General features: G+C 33.4%; 1 protein-coding gene across 1 annotated transcript in view; it reads left to right on the plus strand.

Moving 5' to 3' along the window:
- The window catches only part of GABRA1 (gamma-aminobutyric acid type A receptor subunit alpha1), a 65,593-nt gene that overhangs the window by 4,955 nt on the left and 34,964 nt on the right, over window positions 1-25,674 (plus strand). Inside the window, 4 exon segments of the mRNA XM_043984356.1 lie at window positions 1,810-1,837; window positions 1,839-1,922; window positions 16,611-16,679; window positions 23,768-23,988. Of these exon segments, the coding sequence (XP_043840291.1) occupies window positions 1,810-1,837; window positions 1,839-1,922; window positions 16,611-16,679; window positions 23,768-23,988 (402 nt within the window).

Below are 25,674 nucleotides of genomic sequence, written 5' to 3' on the forward strand. Positions count from 1 at the left end.
TTTTCAGAGTTGTAGTAAAATAGGAATATTGGCAATGAAATATCAAATTACACATAATTTTTTTTAAAAGTTCTCTATTTCCACTAGACCAACAAAGCTGGTCCTTTTTAGTCCAAAAGCAAGCAAGAATGTTGTGAAAAAGACTCATTTTCATATGGATATCCTACTATGCTGGACAAAGGGCATTGGGATGAAAATAACACATCTTGTTAATGCATGCGAGTCACAGCAATATATCTTCCATTTGGAAACAACTATATAAACTGATGAAAAATACAGGTACAGGTATCTGAAGGGTGTCCCAGAGATTAGTTTAATTGCACAAATTTAGCTTGCCTTACTATCTAACTTCATGGTCTTCCCTTCTTCCTCTCTTCCCACTTCTTTTCATGCTCATTCTTATATTTCTCAGTCTAAGGTATACTGGCATTTTACTTCCTGTTTTCTATGTGTAACCTTCAAATAACCTTGGAATGATACATGTACAACATTTGTTTAGTGACATTGAGTTTTATAAAGAATTTCATCAGGGTACTGCTTCTGCATTCCTGCCGTCATCTGCCGAGTAGAGGTCATGAAAATGCAAGACTCCTTGAAAAATTGGGCTATAAAGTTTTAAAAACCCAAACATTTAGGGTACAGACGAAATACAAAATAAACAAGTTTTTTTTTTTTAATGGGGGGAAACCTATATTGGAAAACCTTTATCTAAAGAAAGTTTAATGTATTTTCAAACATTGAAAGTTTTTTTTTTTTTAATTTATAACATACGGATTAAACTGATACTTGTATGTCTGGACCTTGCACACATAAAAAATTAAAATCTCATTTATCAATGTTTTATTTGGAAATGACATTTTGATAACATCATTTTTTTCCTTTAACAAAAACTCCTGAATATCTTGTTTTACTTATTTATTCACCTATTTGTGTTTGAAAATCCAGTAGAAGCAGAAAAAAATGAGGCCCAGCACCATTCTAAAAATTTTCTTATCAATGATCTGTTAATGACATATTTTGATCAAATATTGCTTTTATTGTTGCTTCAAGCTAGTTATAATAAGCAGGCTCATGTTGTAATTCTGCCATTTAGTGGCATCACATCAAATTTCCTAGAAGAGGGTTCTCACTTGTAAAAGATCAATTTTTCAGTAACAGTCTTTATTATACAAAATATAATTGATACTATAGGCAATTACTTCAAAGAAATTGATTATATTGAGTACACAGAAGACAAAGAAGTTGAGGTTCAAGATGGGAGACTATTAACCTGAGGTGCAATATGTATGCAATCGGTAGATTCTAGTTATATATACTATCCAAGTCTTATGCAATGAAGGGAATTGTACTAATGGGCAACCTTAGTCTTGACTTGACTTAACAATTGGCTATAATACCTCAAGGAATTTACTTCATATGATTCACTTTCCTTACCTATAAAAGGCTGGATTCTGTTAAATTATCTCTAATGGTATATTCTTATTCTGTGATACAAATGAACCAAAAAATATTCAAATAAGGAAACTGCCTCAAATGCCTGGAATATGTTACTGAAATTACTATGGAAGCTTTAAATGGACATTCCGTCAATTTACATTAAGACAAGTATTGATTTTAGCTTTCATGGAGGTAATATGTTGTTTTAAAAGTAATAAATATGGAAAAAAATGAAAATTGGAATATATTTGGATTTAGCAAGGGACTCACTAGAAAAAATGAGATACTTGATATGGGGATTACTTAATTTAGAAGAATGCCTGGATATTTCTTTGGAAGGAATTTTGTATTTGTGATTATTCTGTATTCCAGCTTTGGGCAAACTTCACTACAAGATGAAATTAAAGGACAATACCACTGTATTTACAAGAATTTTGGATCGACTCCTAGATGGTTATGATAACCGCCTAAGACAGGATTGGGAGGTTTGTGACATTCTTGTATTATTGCTCCATAAATTATTATTGAGCCTTTAATTTAATAATGATTTCTCTGTAGATTTTAAAACTATAAAAAGTACCATCTAATTTAGTGAACAACTTAAAAAAATCATCCTGTGCTAATTAAATATTTTGCATTAAAAATTTAAGTAATGTGAGATATTTGATGATAGACTTAACAAAAATATTCCACGATGGTGTGAAAAACAATTATATGTTTCACGAATATTACTTTTACCATACATGAAAGACTGGAAAACATTGTTTTTCCATTTATAGAATTTATTTCCATGTTCAGGGAAAAATAAATGTTATATTTTTATATTTTGCTGCACAAGAATCTAATGAAGATCATCCATTGCTTATCATCGCATTGTTATGAAACGTTTGAATTTGAGCAAGACATATAGATGTCCATTTATTCACAGGTGTGTTTTGAAATAGAACATATTTATCTATCATTTAATATTCATAGGATGGTTTCTCAAAGAGAATAGAACAGTTAAGACAATCTCTTTGCAAATATCTTGAACTTTGTCCTTTTAATCCCTTTGGAAATGTTAGAGTATAATTAGATTTTCCTGCTAACTGATAAGTGTGGGATGGGAGAATTTAATTAGTTATGTCCATTATGGGAGAGGTGCTGGATTCAGAGTCAGAGCACCTGAGTTCAAAGCCTAACCCTGCCACTCCCCATCTGTTTGACTTTGAGCACATCATTTATTCTCTCTTAGCCTAGGTCTACTCATTTTAAAATAAACAGGTTGGACTAGATGTTTGCTGAAGTGTGTTTCTAATTCTCAAAGTATGATGCTATTATTGAAGTTCATGATAACAAATCATGAAGCACTTTACATGAACATTTATAATAATTTTCAAATTTAAGGCAAAAAAACTCTGACCCCAAAAGTAAAATAGATTGTTTTTAAAAAATGGAATGTTCAAAGCCTCAGCACATAGTCCTACCACTGTCTATCAAGGTGGAAAGGTCTTAAGTATTTGCATGGTGATCCTGTAATGTGCTATCTCAAGAGAAGCATAGCTAAATTTGAAGTGACTCATCAACAAAACATGGACCACCAGCTGATACATTGCTTTCACTAAAACAGCTCATAAAGATTATTTATTAAAGCATAGAGAGTTTAGTTTCTGGATAAATGGGAATCTTTAATGAATGATATGGAATAGGAATACTTGAAATATTGATTGTATTTGTTCCATACAAAATAAATCATTATTTTCATTAGGATTAGAATGTATGATCCAAGTTCTTAGGCCATTCCATGAAATAATAAATACTGTTATTAAATACCAAGGGAAAATATAATAAATCTTACGTGTCACAGTTCTATTTAATCTTCAGATGCTTAAGGATCTTATCTTGATTTTAATGCTGAATTTGCTTCAAGTCACCTGAAGTTTCCTTATTCTTTGGAGGAGATGAGTCACTTGAGAGGATTATGGGACTGTTGTGATGGGTGCCAACTGACATTATGATTTCAGAAGGCCCTAAGGGGACTACCTTGTCAAAGCCACAAGTCAAGAATATGTCAAAAATCTCATTAGTTGCCTTTTCCTATCAAATTCAAATATTACATATCTGAAACAAACCTTTCACATTTTTAATTAAGTTATACTTTTAGTTTTCACTTAAGTATCTTTCTACAATCTGTAATAGAAAATAATTGCCCATTAAAATGTAAGTTCACATATAAAAGAATGAGCAAAAAGAGACAGTATATATGGCGTGTCAAAGTTTTATCTGCTTTCATGTAAACATTTGGATTAGCTCCAAAAATATGTATTCATTAGCTCTTCATTAGTGCATCTTTCAGTAATAATACATGATGAAACAGAATCTTATAATGCTTGAGTCAAGGATTGCAGATGAGACAAAGTGTAGTTACAAGAACAAGTAGTCAATTTGCTGCTCTAATATACAAGACGTCTTTAAACATGTGATAAGGAAATCAATGAGATTCCTTCATTAATCTCCAGCTCTAATATGTGGTTAATCCTCCCTCCACCCTACAACATTTTTCATTAAAACTTGGAATGTATGAATTAAAATTCAATGGATACCATCTTGGCCCTTGGACATAGTTAAAGAAATCCTTTCTCAGATTTTTACAAGTTATTCTATTTACATCCTTTATGAGATTTGGTACATTCCCCAATGAAAATTGTTTAAAATAGAGTACTTTTTAAAAAACAATATTTAGAAGATTTTGTTTTCTAAAATTTTGGACAAGTGATAAATTTTGATTATCCTAAATTGGTAACATCACTATATATACACTTGATTTTTTGCAAAAATAAGTGTGTGACAATATTGTGGTTAAGATGCCAAAATAATGGATGCTATTAAAAATAACTTAGAAATAATTTGTATATATCATGTTTTTATTTCCTTTATATACAATGTATATTCTTCATATTTGCCTTAATGATCTATCACATGCATGATTCTCCATGGTAGGGGCCTTGATTTGGGGGTTACAAAGGTAAAGGAGTGACCTAGGTAATTGCTTTTCAGTACATAGAGCAAGAGGATACCCTTTCAAAGAAATAACTTCATTTTGTCTAACCAAAGGGACAGGTGCACTTTAGCTAAACAGTTTAAACATAGTAAAGAAAATTGAGATAGACTTTTATAGAACAGAAGGAATAGTTTATAAACACAGACCAAAACTATCTCAGCCAGTATTTTTCCTTTCATGGATAGTATGGGAAGTAGAAGATGAGTAAAAGCAGGAACTTGATGAAAAATAACAATCGATCCTGTCTTCCCCTGTTAAGCATGACTTCAAAAGCTTAATCCCTGAAGAAATAACATTGTATGTGGAAATTGTGAAAAAAGTTTTTAGAAAGAAAAGTCCAAATTCTTACCGACTTTTCCAGCTAAAATATTCCACATAAGGGGAGATTTCTATTAAAATTGTCCAATTTGAATCATAGAGAAAGCTTTAGTACTGATAAACCTCATACTTTTTTGCCCCTATTTCAGGCAATGTGTACCATAGATGACATTTAGGTTTGGGCATATCAGACCATTCAATGCATATACAGCCATTAGTTTCTGAGAAGCTACAATTTGTGAAAATTTCTAACATCAATACTCTTACACCTGAAACAGCAAACCTAAATATTTAGTCTTTTTCCCCTTTAAATTAGCATAACAATTTACACACATGCACATATACATATGTAAAACTTTTCCACTTTATATTTCATTCATTAAGGGATTTTCTTTACTGGAAAATCACCACCTCTCTGTGCCTTACTAGTGGTCATAGGATAATAGATCTAAAGCTGGTAAGGTCTTCAAACTCCTCATTTTATATATGAGGAGACTGAAGTCAAGGAGCTTAATATAACAACCCAGGGAGTAAGAGTCAGATGCAAGCTTGTAGACTAGTTTTCCCAATTCTTGAGGCTCTGTCCCACACTATCTTCCTTGTAATAACCAAAGATATGACTTGATGGCCTATTCTGTGGTTGACCCTCTCAGTGAGAAGTTAATGAGGTTAGTCTTCACATAAGAGGCAAGATAAGTTAACATGCCTATAGCCAAAATCTTCTAGCTTGGTTGGAACCTTCTTAGAAACATATATTATACTGGCATAACTTGAGGAACCTATAGTCAGTTGCATTACATGGTGAAACATCATAATGAGAGTCAATGGAAGTAGCTAATAATTATAGTGATTTCAAAATAATCTAATTAATTTTATTTTTACAGGCCCCTTTACTCTATGTTTATCTCTACTTTACTGACACAGGTAGGGCAAGGCATTCAATATTATTCAAGGTGAATTAATTTCAACATGCCCCCGAGCAAAGAATACCCACCAATCGTTAAAAAATGACATGAAGTAAGATTTAAGATAATATTAATTGTAATAAGGCAAGGGGAGATCTGGGCTACTAATTTTGCTAGATGCTATTGTGGCCCAATATTAGATAGATAGACAAGATGATAGATAGATAGATAGATAGATAGATAGATAGATAGATAGATAGATAGATAGATAGATAGACAGACAGCCAGACAGAAAGAAAGACAGCTATAGCATACTTTAGCAAACACCTTAATGTTTCTTTAATTGTTCTTATCCTGTGAAATGAACAGAAACTGGGGTTTGTTGGTTTTTGTTGTTTTGTTTGAGTTTTTGTTTTGTCTACTGAGGAACTAAGAATGAGAGAGTAAGTGCCTCTCCAAGGGTCAAAGAACTAGTCAGCTCAAGTCAACAACAAACATTTAATAAATAACATAGATCAATTGGAAGGTAATCTCAGAAAGAAACTATCAACATTGAAAGGAATCAGGAAAGGCTTCTTTCAGAAGGTGAGATTTTACCTGAGATTTGAAGAAGTCACGGAATACAGGAGATAGACAATAGAGAGAAAATTCCAGGCATGGGAGGTAAACATTAAAAAATGACTGGATGGGGCAGCTAGGTGGTACAGTGGATAGAATACGGCCCTAGAGTCAGCAGAATTTGAGTTTCAAATCCGGCCTCGACACTTAACACTTACTAGCTGTGTGACCCCTGGGCAAATCACATAACCACAATTGCCTCGCCAATATATATACTGGAAATGGGGAATGAAATGCCATGTGTAAGAAGGGGAAAGGATACCAGTGCCATTGGATCATAGACCAAGGGAAAATGCTTAAGAATGAAGGGTTCAAATGCATATTTTCTTCCACTCCAAGTCCTAATACTATGTCAGTAAGTACTCTCACTAAAACCCATCTCTCTTGTGTGCCTTATAAGGATGCAGTTCAAGCAAGTGGTCCACCTCTTTCATGGGAGTCTTCCCTAATCCCGTCCCAGTCAACAGAATGTTCTCTCTCTTGTTAGCTATTCCTAAATAACTTTGGCCCTTGACTTTGTGGTCATCATTCTCTACCTTTTATGTCTTTATGTGTATGCATGCCATATACTTTCCAGTAAAATTTAAGTTCCTTGAGAGCAGGTATTGTTTTGTTTTTGAATTGGATAACCCACCACCAAGCCTAATACCTTGGGCACAATGGTTACTTAAAAAATAAATTTTAAATGAATTTGATGATATACTCACTCTACTTTTATGAAGATTAGAATCCAAAGTTTCAAATGGGAGGGATTGTTTACTTTTTTCAAAGTAACATAAGTTGTGTCATAGGTAGGATAGGAATCCAAGTCTTCCACACTAGTGCTAAATATGACAATAACTCACACTCTTTATACTTTAAACCTTAAGAAATATGCAGGTATCAGTTATATTACCAGAAACAGGATGTTCTTGTAAGTATTCAAGAAGGAAAGAGGAAAAAAAGAATTTGAGTTATTATTAATAGGCACAATCATTAATATGTAACTTCAGAAGCTTTTCCCAATTCTGAGTGTAGGCAATAATCATCCCTCAGCTTTATAGCTTAGTTACACTAAAAAAACAAACAAACAAAAACAAACTTGTGGCATATCACTTATTTAAATGGAACTAATAAATACATTTTCAAAGGGTTGTAACTGATTTGCAAAGGGCTGAACTTTAGTATCAAGAAAGAATGTTTTAAGTGTTATTTTACTCTGACTGTATCAGTATTATTCTTAGTATAGCCTTTGGAAGTCTAGCTAATTATTATTATTTTTTAATCTCAGGGTGGGATGGGGGCAGCTAGGTGGTGCATGGATAAAGCACTGGACCTGGATTCAGAAAGACCTGAGTTCAAATCTGATCTCAGACACTTGACACTTACTAGCTGTGTGACTCTGGGCAAGTCACTAAATTCTCATTGCTCTGCAATTAAAAAACAAAAAAAATCTCAATATAATTTTAACCAAAATAATTACTTAGAAAGATTGTAGAAATTAAATCTCTCTACTAGCTGTATGAGCCTGGGCAAGTCATTTTAACCCCCATTATCCCCCACAAAAAATTAATCTCTTATCAAAGAGAAAAATAAAGAACAAAATATTGACCACTTATGTCAATATCTGGTTATAAAGAGAGAAGCACAGGCAAGGTATTTTATTTGCAAAGAAATAAGCAATTAGTTTAAACTGGGAATTAAAGATCAAAATTAAATATCAGACTTCGACTAGGATGTAATTGTTTCATCTGTACCTGTGGAATGTTTTATATGGGGGGGGAACTCAATAGACATTTAACCTAATAAATAAGATCCAGAGTGTGACTTGTTTAAGTCGTAGTTTAAGGCATAGACATTGTAGAAGGCAGACATAGAAAGGGGGTAAGAAGAGGAAGGAAATATATTAAAGATAGAAAACGAGAAAGAAAGAATCAGAAACAAAAAAGGGAAATGAAAAAGAAAGCAGAGAATGGTAAGCAGCAGAAATAGAAAAAGAGGAAGGAAGATGAAGGAGAGAGGAAAAGAACCAAAAGGAAGATGAAGAAATGAAATAATGAAGAGGACTGCTCACTGAGATTTCTCAGAAGCACAGAAAATCTGTTTTGGAAGAAACCTTAAGAGACAATGGGGGACAGCGGGGTAGCGCAGTAGATAGAGCACCAGCCCTGGAGTCAGGAGGACCTGAGTTCAAATCCTGCCTCAGACACTTAACACTTGCTAGCTGTGTGACCCTAGGCAAGTCACTTAACCCCAATTGCCTCACACACAAAAAAAGAGAATGAACAAGACTATGTCTGATCAGGGATCTCTTCTATGACATAGCCAACAAGTTGTCATACAATCCTTGCTTAAAGATTTCTATTTGACGGGAGGACCCACAACTTCCTGGAGAAGTATGCTTAAATATTTGCATTTGATAGACTTTTGTTTGTGAAACATGTAAGTTATAGGTTACCAACTACTGGTTTAAGTTACAAACCACTCATCTTATTTTGCTGCATTGCTTATAATGCCATAACATTTAGTCCAATGATTTAGAAACCTGACCTTCCTGTGTTATATAGAACTGAGGGGGAGAAATGTGTAACTGCAACTGATGACTGTAAGTTTTATGATAATTCCAATTGCTTTGGGAACCCAATATGAAGTCGCTATTGCATTCTGTGACTGAGTAAAAAGTTATTAGCTAAAGAGAAAACATCCCTGCTTCTCTTTGCACTTTGGAAATGTTTTATTTTTAGTTTGTTTGCATTAAATGCATACATTTTTATACTTAAGTCAGAAAGCCACAAGTGGGGACCTAGGGTAAGAAGTTATTTGGCTTGTCACCCAGGATGAGAATTTGTCCTTCATATCCTATACATATTAAGGATTTCTTGTGATCATAAAAAAATCTATATAGGAAACAGAAATTCACTAGAATTCCTCAAAACATTGGATCTTGAATGTGAACTGAATTTTCTGAAGTAGTAATTCAGACTCTCATTTTAATTGAACAATTATTACTGAAAATATTTTGAAAGCATCTGGTCCTTTCCGCCTTAGTTCTCATGAATTGGGAATTTGAGGTGTCTCAGAATCATCATCCAGTAGATTAATTATCATTAAAAATATTTTGTAGATGTAGAAGTTAACAGATATTGAAATGAACATGTACTTACCTCAAAACATCCTTTGATTAAAAAAAAATCCTCAGTAACATCTCAATGTACTACTTTTTACTACTTTTACCAAACATGAATATCTCATAATTTATCTGGATTTTCTCTGAAATAATAAAAAGGAAAGAAGAGTTTAAATAATTTAGAATTGCTTTATGTGGTCAAAAGTGAATTGTTTTTTGTTACTACTGAAAAGTAACATTTTGCAAATTTGTATAAATATGTGCTGTTGGGGGTGATTAAAACATCAAGACCTATGGAGTTTCCAAGTTTCCCCCCCAGGGTTAAGGATTCATTTTAAATGATGAATCAAAGAATCTTAGAATTAGAAGCAGTCTCAGAGATGATCTAATTCAAGTTCTTACCTGATGCAGAAATCCCATCTACAAAATGATGTGATTATTCATTTTCTACTTGAAGATTTCCTAAGGAAGCTCAGCATTTACTTTTAGTAATATATGCTATCACTGCATTTCTTGGCTTTATTAAAATCCATGCAACATTTATTCTGTTGAATTTTGTGGTCAACTAAAATTCTTTAAAAAATCATAACATCTAGATGCAGATTGAACCACATTATCTCTATTTTTTTGGTTTTTCCTTTTAGAGGTTTTTCCTTTTTGCTCTGATTCTTCTTGCACAGCAAGATTAATGCAGAAATATGTTTATATGATTGTACATATATAACCTATATCTGATTGCTAGCTGTCTTGGGGAGAGGAGAGGGAGGGAGAAATAATTGAAACTAGAAATCTTATAAAAACAAATGTTGCAAACTCTCTCTACATGTAAAAGGAAAATAATAAAATATTTTATAAAATATCATAACTTTGGGCAGCTAGGTGGCACAGTGTATAGAGTACCAGTCCTGGAGTCAGGAGGACCTGAGTTCAAATCCTGCCTCAGACACTTGACACTTACTAGCTATGTGACCCTGGACAAGTCACTTAACCCCAATTGCCTCACCAAAAAAATAAAATATTATTACTAGTGTTAAGCCACATCCCCACCCCATCCTTTCCCTAAAGAGTGTGGTCAAGTAAACACAGAAGCCTGGTAAACACTGGAAAACTTGTGCATAGGTAATATGTCATATTGTTTAACATGAAATTTATTTTGAAACTCCAACTTTGAGGCACTATACTAGAAACTATTTCCAATTTTGACCTCTCCAAATATAATTTTATTTAAATTTATTGTTATAAAAAGCATTGCATTCTTAAATAAAAGAAGATTTTTAAAAATATGAAATGATTCATGAGACTGGTAATCCTGCATTTGTTGAAAATTTTATGAATTGGGGGTAGCTGGGTGGCCCAGTGGATAAAGTACCAGCCCTGGATTCAGGAGTACCTGCGCTCAAATCTGGCCTCAGACACTTAACCCTTATAGGGGTATGACCCTGGGCAAGTCACTTAGCCCCCATTTCCCCGGAAAAAAAATTATGAAATGTATTTTTCATGGAATAGCAATAGGGCATAGATAAATTTAAAACTTAAAACAATTTTAGGTCATTGTCTTAGGTATGTGGCACATAGCTATTGCATGGAGACTTTTGAGATTATCAAATCTGTCCTCTCTGCTCATTACAAGAATAGTTCTTACAATATCCTTATAAGGGGAACATTCAAATTCAGTTAAAATACCATTAGCTATGGAAAACTCATTAGCTCAATATGCAGTCCAGTCCATTTTTGATAGCTCTAAGGAATTCTCTAGCCCATTAAAAAAACCTCTTGCCCTTATCATTTTAAATATTTTAAACTGCATTTTAAGCCATCTGTCTGATCAATTCCAAAAAGCTTCCAAGATTAGGCAGAACCTTTGATACAATGCCAGAAAAGTTAAAAATCAGAGCTTGTGCAATGGGGAAACAGCTGCTGTGAATATTAGACGCAATCACCAATATGACCTTTTCACATGGGATCAGTTCCCTATTTCCATTCCATAGTCATTTCTCATGGCCAGGGTGACTAAACCAGGCAAACTCCCTTTGAGAGTGATTTGCCACACACTGGCTAGCTTGCAAGCCAAGTTCTCATCATGATCTGTCATCCTTTAAAAAAATAAGGAATGACCATGATTTTATTTTTGACCTTCTTTCATGTAATTTGAATGTTATTTCCAAGGAACAGCCATTAATTGGAAACTCAAAGACTTTCTGTTTCCTCACAGTAGACTATAGTAGTTAATGATCCTCCTCTCCTTTAGCTAATCCTTCACTTTACACATACACCAAAGATTCTATTTTCTATGCTTCCTAAATGGAACTATGTGGTCATGTCATCCTTGGTAAATAAATTATAAAGAGTATGCCCAATAAGAAATCAATAATAATAGATGGTGAAAGGCAAATAATTTTTATTCATGTGTAACAAATTCAAGATAAACAGATGCACAAGTCTAAGACAAAATTATTGTTTTCTAATTATATTCCCATCCTTCTCTTTACCTAGTCTTCCCTTCCTTGGTATTTCTGCTCTGTGTTTCAAGCCCCAGAATTTTTCAGTATTCAGGGACATGCAATCAATGTGTACATCAAAAGTAGGACTTGAAACTAAGTGTTCCTGATTCTGAAGCCCAGATTTCTATTTCGTAATCTACTGTGTCAAACAACACAGAAAAATACATGTACTAACACACAAAAACAAACACATAGAGACTAGCTCAATGGAATGTATATTCAGCAGCATATAATATATTGGAATATTGAACCAAAGTTCAAGTTTCCATTTAAATATTAATGATTACTCTTGTGAGTCTGTCCATTTAAGTAGCACTTTTTCAATCATACTACTATTTACCCCTATAAACTGCAACTTGTCCCCAAGAACAGACATTGAGTCTGAATACAATTTAAGTAAGCTATACTTCCAGTATTCCCTTGACATTCTATATAGGAAAACCCAGGTGTAAAGGAAATTAATTTAATTGTAATGAACTATTCTTGATGATGTCATACAGGCTCTTTGTGATTGGCACTTTTTCTATACCTATGTTATTTTAAACAGTGGCCTTGCTTCTTTTGAGCATTACATCATCATGGAAAACTAACAAATCTCAGATCTTCACACTTTAGTGAATGAACTGTTAATGGAACTCATTACTTCCTATATAAACCTAGGGGGCCACAAAAAAGTGCAGATATCAAATTTTATTCTAAGTAATATAATTAATGGCAACCAACAGATCAAATGCACATACCTCAAGTTGCCTTTGTATGTATACCTATGTAGACAGTGATCAATAAGCCAACTGTGTTCATATAAATGCATGTAAATCAATCCTGTTTTCGAAATTAATGCTGCAAAAAATGAAAGTAGATAAAGAGCACCATCATCTCCACTCCATATGCATCACTTTATTCCAATTGGTACTTAAATTATTGAGAATAATTCTTATTTTCAGACTTAGAAACGAAACAAAGTTTGAATCACATATTAAGTCAGATACTAATTTAGAGGTTCCAGACTTTGAAGATTTCCAAAATATTGGATAACTTCTTCTTCAATGGTAACTTTACAGTGACCCTGGGCAAGTCACTTAATCCTCAGTGCCCCACTAAAAAAAAGAAAAAGAAGAATTCTATCTTATATATGACCCTTTAAGAATAAAAATATAGCTATTTTTTATTTAAAAAATTAAGCAGGGGCAGCTAGATGGCACAGTGGATAGAGCACCGGCCCTGGAAATCAGGAGTAGTCCTGAGTTCAAATCCGGCCTCAGACACTTAACACTTAACTAGCTGTGTGACCCTGGGCAAGTCACTTTACCCCAATTGCCTCACTAAAAAAAAAAAATTAAGCAGGGCAAAGAGAGTTAAGTGACTTGCCCAGGGTCACACAGCTAGTAAGTGTCAAGCGTCTGAGGCCAAATTTTTACTCAGGTCTTCCTGAATCCAGGGCCAGTGCTTTATCCATGCACCCCTAGCTGCCCCTAAGATGGCTATTTTTAAAAAACCTGTTATGTGCCATCAGAGAATGGTAATTTCAGAACAAGTATAAATGTTTATCCATTATGTTAATGAAATGATGGATGATATTTTCACTGTTCAAACCATAGTTCTTAGAGAATAGAATACAAACATTTTCTTGTCAAGGTGGCATTCAATACTAAATCTCTTTTGAAATTATTCTAATATAGGATAAGTTTGTGGATTAAATCTTTTGTGACTACAAAAAAAATAAAGTAGCTCAAATAAACCATCATTCTACTGTGAAACTGGACAGTAACACTAGGTTGACTTCTTAGACTGATGGGGTAGGAGGATTGGATGAGATCACAATTCTGCTTGCAAATCCCATCTGATTATCTGGAAGCAGGAATTAGTAGTTTAGTATGCTCAAGTAACAATCCTATTTTTTTTTTTGGCTACCCTGTGTTTATGTTCTTCAAAGGCAACCCTTCAAAAGTGAGAAATGAAGGGAAACTTTGAACTTCTTGGACCCAATTATATTAGACAGTTTTTAAGAGGCTTTAAATTACTGTATAGGACACTTATGAGTTCTAAATCAGATTTTTTTGCCATTTGAAAAAATGACGTACTCTCATGGATCTATGACTTGTAGTACTGGAGTTATCATTGATTCTTTTTAAAACATAATAAATACCTTTCTTTTTACTTTGTATTACTATCATCACTTTCCTATGATCTCTGATCCTCCTTCATATACCTTTCCCTTGTAAGAAAGTATAATAAGCAAAATAAACAAACACAATGACAATATCTGACAACATATTTCTTGTTTTATACTTAGAATCTATTATCTTTCTTATATCCAATTGGAGTAAGATGACAAGTTTTCAATTTTTTACTATAAAAACAAATCTTTCAAATTTATTCCCTTTGGACATTGTGACATAGTCACCGCCTAACTCATACCCTAAACTTCTCTTTGCTAGACTAATTTTCAATTTCCTAGCCTCCTATTTGTTTACCTGATTTTTGTTTCTTTTCTCTACAATTTAAGACACCATTGTCAAGATATGCTTGTAAGGTAGAGCTGTGACTTTATCCTTTCTTGCTTACAAGCTCCTTCAGTCATCACTGAATTTAGGCTATAGTACAGAATACTTACTGTGGTATTTAAGATCCATAATATATTTTAGCCCATATTTTCAGGCCTAACTGCATATAATTCTTTTTCAAAAATTTTATGTTCCAACCAAACAGAAATGTCAAACATTCCCTGAACTCAATATTTTCTTACCTCTGTGCATGTGCCACAATTACAAGCTTGCACTAGCCTCACCCATCTCTGCCTCTCAGAATTATTGTTCTTCCTGTGACACTTCACTTAGGTAGCAACTTCCCAATGATGTCTTCCATAATCCTCTCATCGTTGTTGCTCTCTTCTCGTAGTTTTCTGGTTATTACACTCAACTGTGTGCTTGTTTTGTCTCTGTGATAGAACAGAAGTTTTTTGAGGGAAAGATCTGCTTTATTTTTGTCTGTAAATCTCCTGCTACCAGCGTAGTGGCTGTATATAGTACTAAATATTTCTGCAATTGCATCATATAGATCTGAATTACATAGTTCCATTAGGGAATTTTTTCCAGAAATTTGTCAGACATACTATAGTATAAAAAAAAATAAAGCTAGTAATTATATTTATGTATTATTATGCTAGATATTAATATGTTATATTCACATGGTCTATATTAATATTATAAATAACATATTAAATTCAATGCTAATTTAATCTTAGAATTTCATTTTTTACATTCTATGTCAGATCGATAGTTTTTTTTTTTTGTTTTTTGGTGAGGCAATTGGGCGTTGTGACTTGCTAGGGTCACACAGCTAGTAAGTGTTAAGTGTCTGAGGCTGGATTTAAACTCAGGTCCTCCTGTCTCCAGGGCCAGTGCTCTATCTACTGCACCACTTAGGTGCCCCTAAGTTATTTTAGTAAACAAATTGACCTCCAAATTGTGATCATTTATAATCAAAGCAAGAATATTGCTATAATCTAATACAATACCTTGCACAGGCAGATCATGTTCAGTACTTCAACATTTTGTTTCTTTCATGTAAACAACACATTTCTTCTACTGCCTACTGTATTTCTTATGAAATGTTATTGTTTATGTTAAGAAGTGTCATAACATTGCAGTATATTTGGTTTATTGTTTGATATATATGTCACCAAAGGCCAATAAAAATAATTCAAAGTTGAACTTGAAATGTTTTCTAATATATGGTTTTTCATCCCATGATGTGCATACTATTTTTTTAACCAACTTTGATGACATCAGTAGAAGTTATAGGCACGTATTTTGGATTATTTGATTGCAACGTAGTACCTAAAAATGGGCATTGTTTAATGTGCAACATTGTTTTTGAAGAGAATAAGTTTCCCAGACCCTTATTGATTGTGAATCTGGAGAATTAGTTTCAGAATAGCACGAGAATGTGGATTCGAATGTGCAAGATAGTCTAGCCTTAAACTATAGAAATTTTCAACAGAAGAGTCAGCAAAGCAGAACAGAATACACTGTAATTACAATGATTAAGGATAGCCCATATTAAAAACAATGCAAAAAATGTCCCTCCCTGTATTCTTTGAAGAGGTAAGGTACTACAAGTATGGAACTCCTGAATATGCTATCAGAATCAGTTGATGGCTAGTTTATTTTGCTGAACTTTCCCCCATTTTTTCATTCCTTGTTACAAGGCATGTTCCCCTGGCTAGTGCAGTGAGGGAGAGATGTATTCAGAATAAAGGTGATATAGAGGTTAGCAATAAAAAATGAAAAAAAATTAAAAATGCATACACGCAATGATTTATTTTGACTATAAATAAAGAAAAATTTTGTATAATTAGTAAGAGAATGTATGTCCATTAATATATAATTGATTACGGTATAAGTAATGGAAATCAATTAAATCCTCACCAAAAGATCCCTATGCATTAGCAAAAGATTATACTGTCTCTCAAAGTGGCATATTTCAACTTTCTTCCTTGCTGAAAATATTAACTGTGAAATTTCCTGTGTAAGCAGTAAATTATCAAGGACTATACTACAGACCAATTTTAGAAATAGCTAATCAAAGGCAATAAATTTCCCATTTGAGTGTGAGTTTGTGGTGGGGAGATCTAATGAGAATTGTTGATAGACACTCACTGTCCTAATTTCCTGCTTCATCAGAGCGTGTAACTGAGGTGGAAGACTGATATCTTCGTCACCAGCTTCGGACCCGTCTCAGACCATGATATGGTGAGTGACACTTCAGCTCTGCATTTATTGATGTGGTTTCCTTTTTAAAAGTTTTCTTAGAGATGAGGGTAAGAAAACTTAGAGCATGAGGACTAGTCTTCAATCGTTTGATACAAGCAACTACTTGTAAACTTTTTATATCTCCCAAAATGCCAAGTTGTATGGTTAGTGATTGTTCCTAGCAATGGCTGCATTCAAGGGTATTTAAATTATCGATCACTGTGGTTTTCAAATAAAGGATTACATAATATGCATGTTGTACTGTGGCATACTCAAGAGTGCCAGCCACTTAATTCTTGAAAATATTACAATCTTATTTTTCAAATCACAATGTGGTTCTGGTTGATGGTATTGCCAGCAAAAGAATAATGTATTAACTTTAGTTTTGGTAAAGAAGCTGATGTTGATTAAAGGATATGAGTCCTGATGTACCTAGATGTAGCCTGGTACATGGCAATAATCAAAAGTGAAATTGCTGAAATTACTCTGGACAGAGAAAAAAAACAAAACAAAACACAAAACCGTAACCAGTGAACATTTGATAAAAGAAGCAAAAAGCAGTACAAGGATTGTACCAAGGAGAATCTATGCTTCAACCATGGCAGGGACTACTTGGAGTAAAATTCATGAATAAGAAGCAAATTGATACATGTACATGCTTTTTTCACAACCGCATTTGTGCTAATTATATATGTTCTGCATTCCAGTAGAAGCTGGAATTATTTTAAGCAAATTGCACATTGTAAAGCACACACAAAGGGAACTTGAGAATTCATTTGTGGAATTCTATATGGATAGTATTGTTACTTTTTATAACAATGATCAAAAGTCTTTTCTTGGTGTAATATTTTCTTCAATTACCTAAAAGACACTGGAATCCAGGTGCATGGAGTATTGACAAACAGCTCATGTACTAGCTCTGTGTTATTGGGCAAGTCATTTTACCTTTGTTCTGCCTCAGTTTGGAAACTAGTTTAGTTAAATCAGGCCTAGTGTTCAACTGGTAACAAATTGTCCTCACCACTGGAATTAGAGTACCCCTAAATTTCTTGGTTTGGCACCAAAATTCTTACTATAACCAATGCACAGCATAAATCAGTTTCTAACAGGGTCCCTGGAAACACACACTGAGATTAATTCTTAAGCAAGATCTTTAATCTAGATCTCTAATCTAGTTTCTAAAATGTCTATTTGTTGGTATCATCTTACCACATAGTGCATACAGTGCTTCTTCTAGCATCATCCTTAGCACTTGGATACTAATAGATATAGAACAGAATGTTATGTCTTTAATCTAATAATACCTTATTGAGATCATATTCATCTTTTAAAAATTTACTTTTTTAAAGTTAGTACAAAGCAAATAATGTATACAAGAATCATATCTAAAGGTCTCTTTTGTCAGCTATATTCATTTCTCATATAACTCACATGACTATCATGAATATTTGTATAAATTAAGTTTATACAAAATAGGTATTCTGATGAATTGTCATATTAAAAATTCTGTGCATATAAACATCACAATCTTCTTAAAATACCATTTCCATCGTATCCTCCCTCTACTTAAGAAGCCATAATTATACACAAATTAGTAATAGACTTATTCCAAACTTCTTTTCTTGAAATTAAAGACACTTCATCTAATTTCATCTTCTCTTCCCAGAATTCTTCTCATCATAAACCCAAAAGAAACATTTCATCTAAGTTGGGCAGTCTCCTCTTTGTTATGAACCAAAACCATGTTTGTTGTTATAGAAGTGCATTCCTAACCACCTATAGGAGGTTCCCTTTCTATTCTTCCTCATCTATTCAAAACCCTAATTCTTCCTTCAATGATTAGTTAGCCCTAAACTGGCCATATTCTAGACCCTAGGTCTGACGATCGTTGCATATTAATCTTATCCTTGAGGCATACATATCATATGCTAGTTTTTCTGTGGGTAGGGAGTTTCAAATCTATGTCTCATCTCCTAAGATAGATTAAATGACAGAACCATAACCTTTTTATGTCTTTAGCATTTCAGCCTTACCCTAGTTCCAAGAACAGACTGAACATAGAGGGAAACTTGATAAATAGTGATTATTTGGGTAAACTTAGGGTATAAGGTCTTATATTTAATATTATCATTCCGCAAACCTCCAAAACTAGTGTTAACTTTTAATCCTAGTTTATATGCTAGCCTTTCTAGGCAGGTAGGTACTATAGTTCAGTGATCTGCCAATATCAAAAAGAAATAGATTTGTGCAGACTACATATTGACTTAGAAAACTTCAAATCAACATTACCTATGTCATATTGTATTTTCATCTATTTTGTTAAATAGTTACAATTACATTTTATTCTGTTTCAAACAACATTCTGTAGTTTTGCAGACAGTCTTGCTTGTGGGCTGTGATTTTAACATTTCTAGTGCAATGGTCCCTGGAGTCAGGAAGACCTCAGTTTAAATTCAGCCTCAGATACTTACTAGCTCGGTGTTATTGGGCAAGTCACTTTACTTTTGTCTGCCTCAGTCCCATGTTCTATAAAATGGAGATATAATGGTACATATATCCCAGGGGTTATGATAAGGATAAAATGAGATAACAGTTGTAAAGTGCGTCTGTGACCTACATGCCAGATATTATTTATATTATTATTTTAAATGATGCTATTTTTTTCAAATGGTCAAATCAGATGGGATATAGACTTTGAGATTCATTTTTAGCAATGAGGTTAAATTGTATTGTTAACCACAGTCTATTATTACACAATATCATAAATTTTTAAATGCCAATTTTTATGAAGATTTTATAGATACATATGTATGTGTATAGATGTATGTATATATATGTATATATGTGTGTATATACACATACAAACACGTGGATAAAATTAAATTATTGCTGCCCCTTAGAACCATGACATATAATGAGATTTTGATGTTCTACAGTCTTGCAACTCTTTAATTACCCCACTGAACTCATGCATTCCTGTGTAAACATCAGTAGTGGAAGTGGTGGGCCAAGTCAAAGGAAGTATGTCCTGATTTGTACATGTAAAGCCAGAAAATGACCATATTCCTCTTTGAGAGCTGAGCAATTAGCCATAGGTCTGTGATTGATTTGCCACATGTGATTAGTGTTGAATATATAGTAAAACACAGTCTTAGCATCTAAATGATTTGATCATTGGAGTGACATCATGCAGAATCTATCCAAGGCATTCATTCAGTGGTAAGCAACAAACCTCAGAGTAATGGAGCTGTTCTGGAAATCCAATCAAGACAGAATGTCACAGCCCAAATAAAACTATTTTTACTAAGAAAAAAAAGAACCTCCTATATCTTTCCATGAGAAGCTGATTTTTAAAAATCTATTCATAAAACTAAGGCAGCCTGCTTTCATTTGGGACTAAAAAAAAAATAGGACAGCTCCTTGAAATTATTTTAAAAGCCACTAAGTGGTAATCAGGCAGCCAATTCCCAGAGCCCTGGCCTCAGACAGAAATATTCAGAGAGCTCCATCAAATGGAGTCCATAGTGTTTAAAATGTATTATGTAGAAGAACACAGATGGGAATAGAAGTTGCACGCTGGGAATACTGAAATAATTACAGTATTGTTTAAAAATGTAAATCATTTTTACTCTATATGTATAAAGCAAGGTGATATTCTTCTAGGATACATGATAGAACAGGATTTCTTGGTGAGAAATTCCATCCAGGTTATGTGGGTTGAAACTGTGAAGCTTAACGTGGGTTTCTGGCACTCTATCTTTGTCTGCAGTTTTCTTGCCTACCCTTCCTGTTATCACTGCCTCTCCTCCTCATCACCCTTGTTCCTGCCAGCAAACCTTCTTTACTCCTCTAAACAAAATGAAATTTTCCTACTCAACATTTTAAAAACCTGCTATGCATTCTGAAATATACAGGTACATTATGGCATATGCACATTAATATGCATATGAAATTATGATGGTTAAAATATGAAAAAAGTTTGCAAAGTTATTCAACATAGGAGTGTAGAGAGATTTAAGTTCATAACACAACAGCGATAGTTTCATTTAGCTCTGAAAAACCCTGAAAAGACGTTGACATAAAGACCTATAGAATCCTATAATCAACTGCTTCTTAAGTGCTGCCAACTGCCTAGAGACTTCAAATCTCTGAACCTCAGTTTGCTCATCTTTAAAATGAGATTGAACTCTATAACCAGTTTGAATAGTTTTCTACTGTGTCAGAGTTCTTGGATCACCAGTGAATGGCACTACATAGATAACATATTTGGGCCTTCTGATGGAGTCTCAAAAGTCAATTTAAGGAGTGTTAAGTTTGTTCATAGATAACATGGGAGCCATTATCTAGGATGCCCAATTACTGCTACTATTGCTATTACTACAAGTACCAGTACTACTGTCAAATCAAGAAATATCATTTAAATTATATGAGTGAGGTAGGATGATATGATATATAGACAACTAGACTCTGAATAGAAAAGCCCAGAATTCACATTCTGCTTTTTATACATACTATCTGTGTAACCCTGAGTAAGTCATTTAACCTCCCCACGGCCCAAGGAACATTCTAGTTTTTCCAGCTTTATTAAACTTTACTCCTTTCTATGTACTATATGATGGAGTAGTAATAGCCTCCTTGCTCTTTACACTCAAGGCACTGCATATCCTGCCTCTGATCATTTTCACTGGCTATTCCACATGCTAAATGCTCTCCATTATCATCTCTGCCTGCTTGTTTCCCTGTCTTCTTTCAAATCTCAAATAAATTTTCACCTTTCTCAAGAAACCTTTAGCATGCCTTAATCTAATGACCTTCCCTCTGAGATTCATCTCATATGTTTAGTTCTGGAGCTTAAAAATATAGATGAAGATAATTTACACATTTTTGTACATGGTTATTTAGCTATTTACATGTTGTTTCTTGCATCCAACTGTGAACTCTTAAAAGCAAGGGCTATTTTTTTAAACCATTCTTTGTATCTCTACGTCTTTGACCAAGAGCCTGGCACATAGTGAGTGCTTAATAAATGGTAAGATGACTGCCAGACTAAGTTATAGAGAAGTTGTTCATCTGTATTAATAAATAAAGCTCTTAGATATCCCAACACCATTATAATTGCAAATATAGTTTAAGAAATAGAGGAAATTAAATTCTATTACATGCACTAAGAGTGTTTGTTATCATGTCTTATTTTTTGGTAAGTAATACAGTTAGTTTGAACTTAATTATATATACTCTCCTTTGACCATTGTCTATTTTTAGAGTAGAATTGGAAACTATTTTATTCCCAGCCATCACAATTTGGGGCGATTTTTCTGTGATCATTCATTTCAGTAAGTATTGAAGCAGGATTCAAACCCATGTCTCTCCTAACTCCAACTCTTTGCACTCTTATCATTATGCAGTTTGTTTTATATCGCAATGATGGTATAGCCATTTCTTTGTTTTTTCTGGGTCCTGTAGCTGAAGAATCCATAGCAAAGCACCTTAAAATAGTCAAGACTGATATTGCTTTGCTTTGTATTGAGAAAGAAAAATGAGAAAAGGAAAACTCATTTGTGGCTTCCTTTATGTTTGGCTCTCTAATGAGGAAATAGAATAACATGGCTTTTCTTGGGTTGCCTACATTCCACTTTGGGAAATGCTAATATTGGTGTTCATGAGGGATGTTAATGGCAAGACCTTTAGTTCTAATTCAGCATCAGGATAGTGAGTACTGTAAGGAGACATTAACCTTTTCAATTTCAAGAGCTGGTAAGTCCCTGTTGCTTGTTTGAGGATTAATAGATGTTTGATTCTAGCTACTGTCAAGCAAAATGCCATGTTTTGTTCAAATAAATATATTCCAAGGTGGTCTCATATGGAAGAGAATGATAATGAGCCTCTCAGAGTCCTTTTATGATGTATGCTCTCATGTTTGCAGATATCTTTTGTTATTTTTTTTAAAAGGAGTGGACAGAGGACTTTCCTTTCCTTTCCAAGTCCACCATACCTCTTCCAAATACAGGAACTATTAGAGGAGGGATAGCAATGCATTTTCTTACTGAGTAGAGAATGAGAAGGATAAAAATTAAAATTATAGCAAAGAGATTTAGGATTGGTATAATAGTGCAATAGCACTTCATATGTCTTTAAAGATTTAGTCATGAGTCTATAAAAGGAATGGCTAAAGTCAAAATCTGAAGGTTCCTTTTAAGTTTATGATTCCATATTTAACTCTTATACTTGTTTTAACATCTTTTTCTTTGAAAGAATTATAGAGATCCAATGGCATTGAGTGGCTACTGTGTTGGATTTTGATTTCAGAAAACCTGGGCTTGAATCTTGCTACTTTAATTAGCTGTGTGACTCAGGACAAATTACTTAACGTATTAAACCTGTTTCTTCTTTTGTATAATGGGTAAATCAAAGAATGAAAGCACATACTTAATTATTTCAAAGATAAATATATTATTATATTGTGTAAAAGACCTTATGACCCTATATATGTGCATATTGCACATAGAAATTGCACACTGCACATATATGTATAAATATAGAACACTACACACACACACACACACACACACACACACACATATATATATATATATATTGCACATTGCACCTATATAGGGTTATAAGATCTTTTAAGCTTATTATACATATCACGCATATTAACATTATATTGCTCATATACATTTTCTTTTTTTCTGTTCCTGCCACATACTATTTAGATAAACACCTCAATCTTGTAAAGAGAATTTAATACCATCTATAAATGAATATATAATAAATAGAAAATATTGAAGTCCCCAGATGTTACTGTTAATCTTTGTATTGTTGTTTTAACTCATAATTTCTACTTTCCCTTCAATGTGAATTTCTTCCAAAGTCAGCATGTACAAGCAAAACTACCAGTTAATAACATGATGATGATACCAATAACATGTATCCACCAAAATAACAAAATTAAAATGTTTTCTCTGAAAAATAGTCATCAAAACTGATCATTCTTCATTCTTTATGGTAGTATTCAAAAATCAATTGATTAGCAGTACAAAAATGGAACATCAAACCTTTAAAAATTATTTTCCAAATTTATTTAGGAATATACAATAGATGTATTTTTCCGTCAAAGCTGGAAGGATGAGAGACTTAAATTTAAGGGACCTATGACTGTCCTTCGTTTAAATAACCTAATGGCAAGTAAAATTTGGACTCCTGATACCTTCTTTCACAATGGGAAGAAATCTGTGGCCCATAACATGACCATGCCAAACAAGCTGCTTCGCATTACTGAGGATGGCACCCTGCTGTACACCATGAGGTAAGAGCCAATAATCTGTGCATCCACCAGTGAATATGTTTCTCTACCCCGCATCTCTATTACTCTGTTTCTCATTGAAGCCACCCTGCTTCAATTTAAAGTGTTCTATTTCTTATATTTTTCGTTTTCCTTTGTATTTCTTAGATTTCTGGTTGTTATTATCAACATCCAATGTGGGCTTAGAAGTAAAATTGTTACCTAAAATAAAAGTGTTTCTGCTGATAAAAAAGACCAAGACAAAAGAAAAAGGACACCCAATAAATAACTTAAGTGAAATAGATAACATGAAATGCTTCCAAGTCATATTTATTGGTTGTAAGAAATGAAAGTTTCTCTTACCTTTTCAAATCACTTTGAGGCTTTTCTGATGACTATAAGTGAATGGAATACATGAGCAGAAAACTCATTGCCCCATCCCATTGGCAACAAATAATGTACATACATAAACATTATTCATATAATCTCTATATTTTCTTTAAGGAAAAATAAGCAGTTGGAAATTTTAAATCATAGAGAACTGTTCCTTATGAGAAAGCAATTGTCCCAATTGCTGATAGCTTGAAAAAGGGTTTTCTATTTGTGAATTAGCCCCAAATTCAGCAACTAGAGTCATGTAATTTCTCCCTTGATATAAAAAGGTAATGAAAGCAAATTCTGAATTCATTTGGCATGTTTTTGCATGGAGGTAGAATTATATTTTGCCTTTAGAGTACTGCCAATCCTGGGTTTTCATTCACTGAGATTCAAAAATATTTGAAAAGCTGCTTTCGATATTGGTCCCAGCTGGCTAGAATTGGTACGAATATGTGGGTTCCAATGTTAAAAAACACAACAGAAAGAAAGAAATAAGGGGACAATTGGCCATGTGTGGGGAGAATTTGCCAAATATTCCAGGCATGATCTGTTTATATTCAAATGCTGGCCTTAAAGCTTTGTGACTGGTTAACCAAATCCATTGCTAATCTTTTCACTGCCCAGCTGTCAATTTGCTGGCTTGGGGTTTTTGTATCTTTACCTTTTTTTAAGATTAATCACTATGAATATATGCCAATTTTTCTCATTCCAAAAAATAAACAGGTTCCTTCCGTTAGCTAAATTTCTAACTACCCTTTGGTAATGGATGATATTGTATTGCTCCAGGACACTATGCATCCTATTAAAATTATTATATCTTTGGAAACTTGAAAGTAACCTTGAAAAACATAGTGACTACATTTATTGGTAGCATACTAATTCACACTTTTAACTGAGTTTATGATGATCTTATGGTATTAAACTTTCATTATTATTCTCTTCAAACATAAAATAACCTGTGTCCTTCAAATATTTATGGATAACCTGGTTTGGAAATACATATAATTTTACTAAATAGATAACGCAAAGTCTGAGCATGTCAAAATATATTAGAGAAACCTTCTTAAGTCATCTGTTATCTTTTGTTGTTTTTAGTGGAAAAATAAGGTTTAAAATTGCTTGAACAATAGTCCCTCACACAATAAGATCATTGATTGAAATAATAGTCTAGGGTTTTTTGTTTGTTTTTCCCTGAATCAAGCAACGGGCAAATACAGAGGTTGGCTATTCCCATTCAGCAGTGTCATCATCAGAACATCATTCCTTGATTCACCCAATAAACTACTATATATATTCTTGTTCATACGTGTGTGTGTACATGTATGTTTTAGG

Source organism: Dromiciops gliroides, chromosome 2 (genome assembly GCF_019393635.1).
Source record: "Dromiciops gliroides isolate mDroGli1 chromosome 2, mDroGli1.pri, whole genome shotgun sequence".
Taxonomy (NCBI): domain Eukaryota; kingdom Metazoa; phylum Chordata; class Mammalia; order Microbiotheria; family Microbiotheriidae; genus Dromiciops; species Dromiciops gliroides.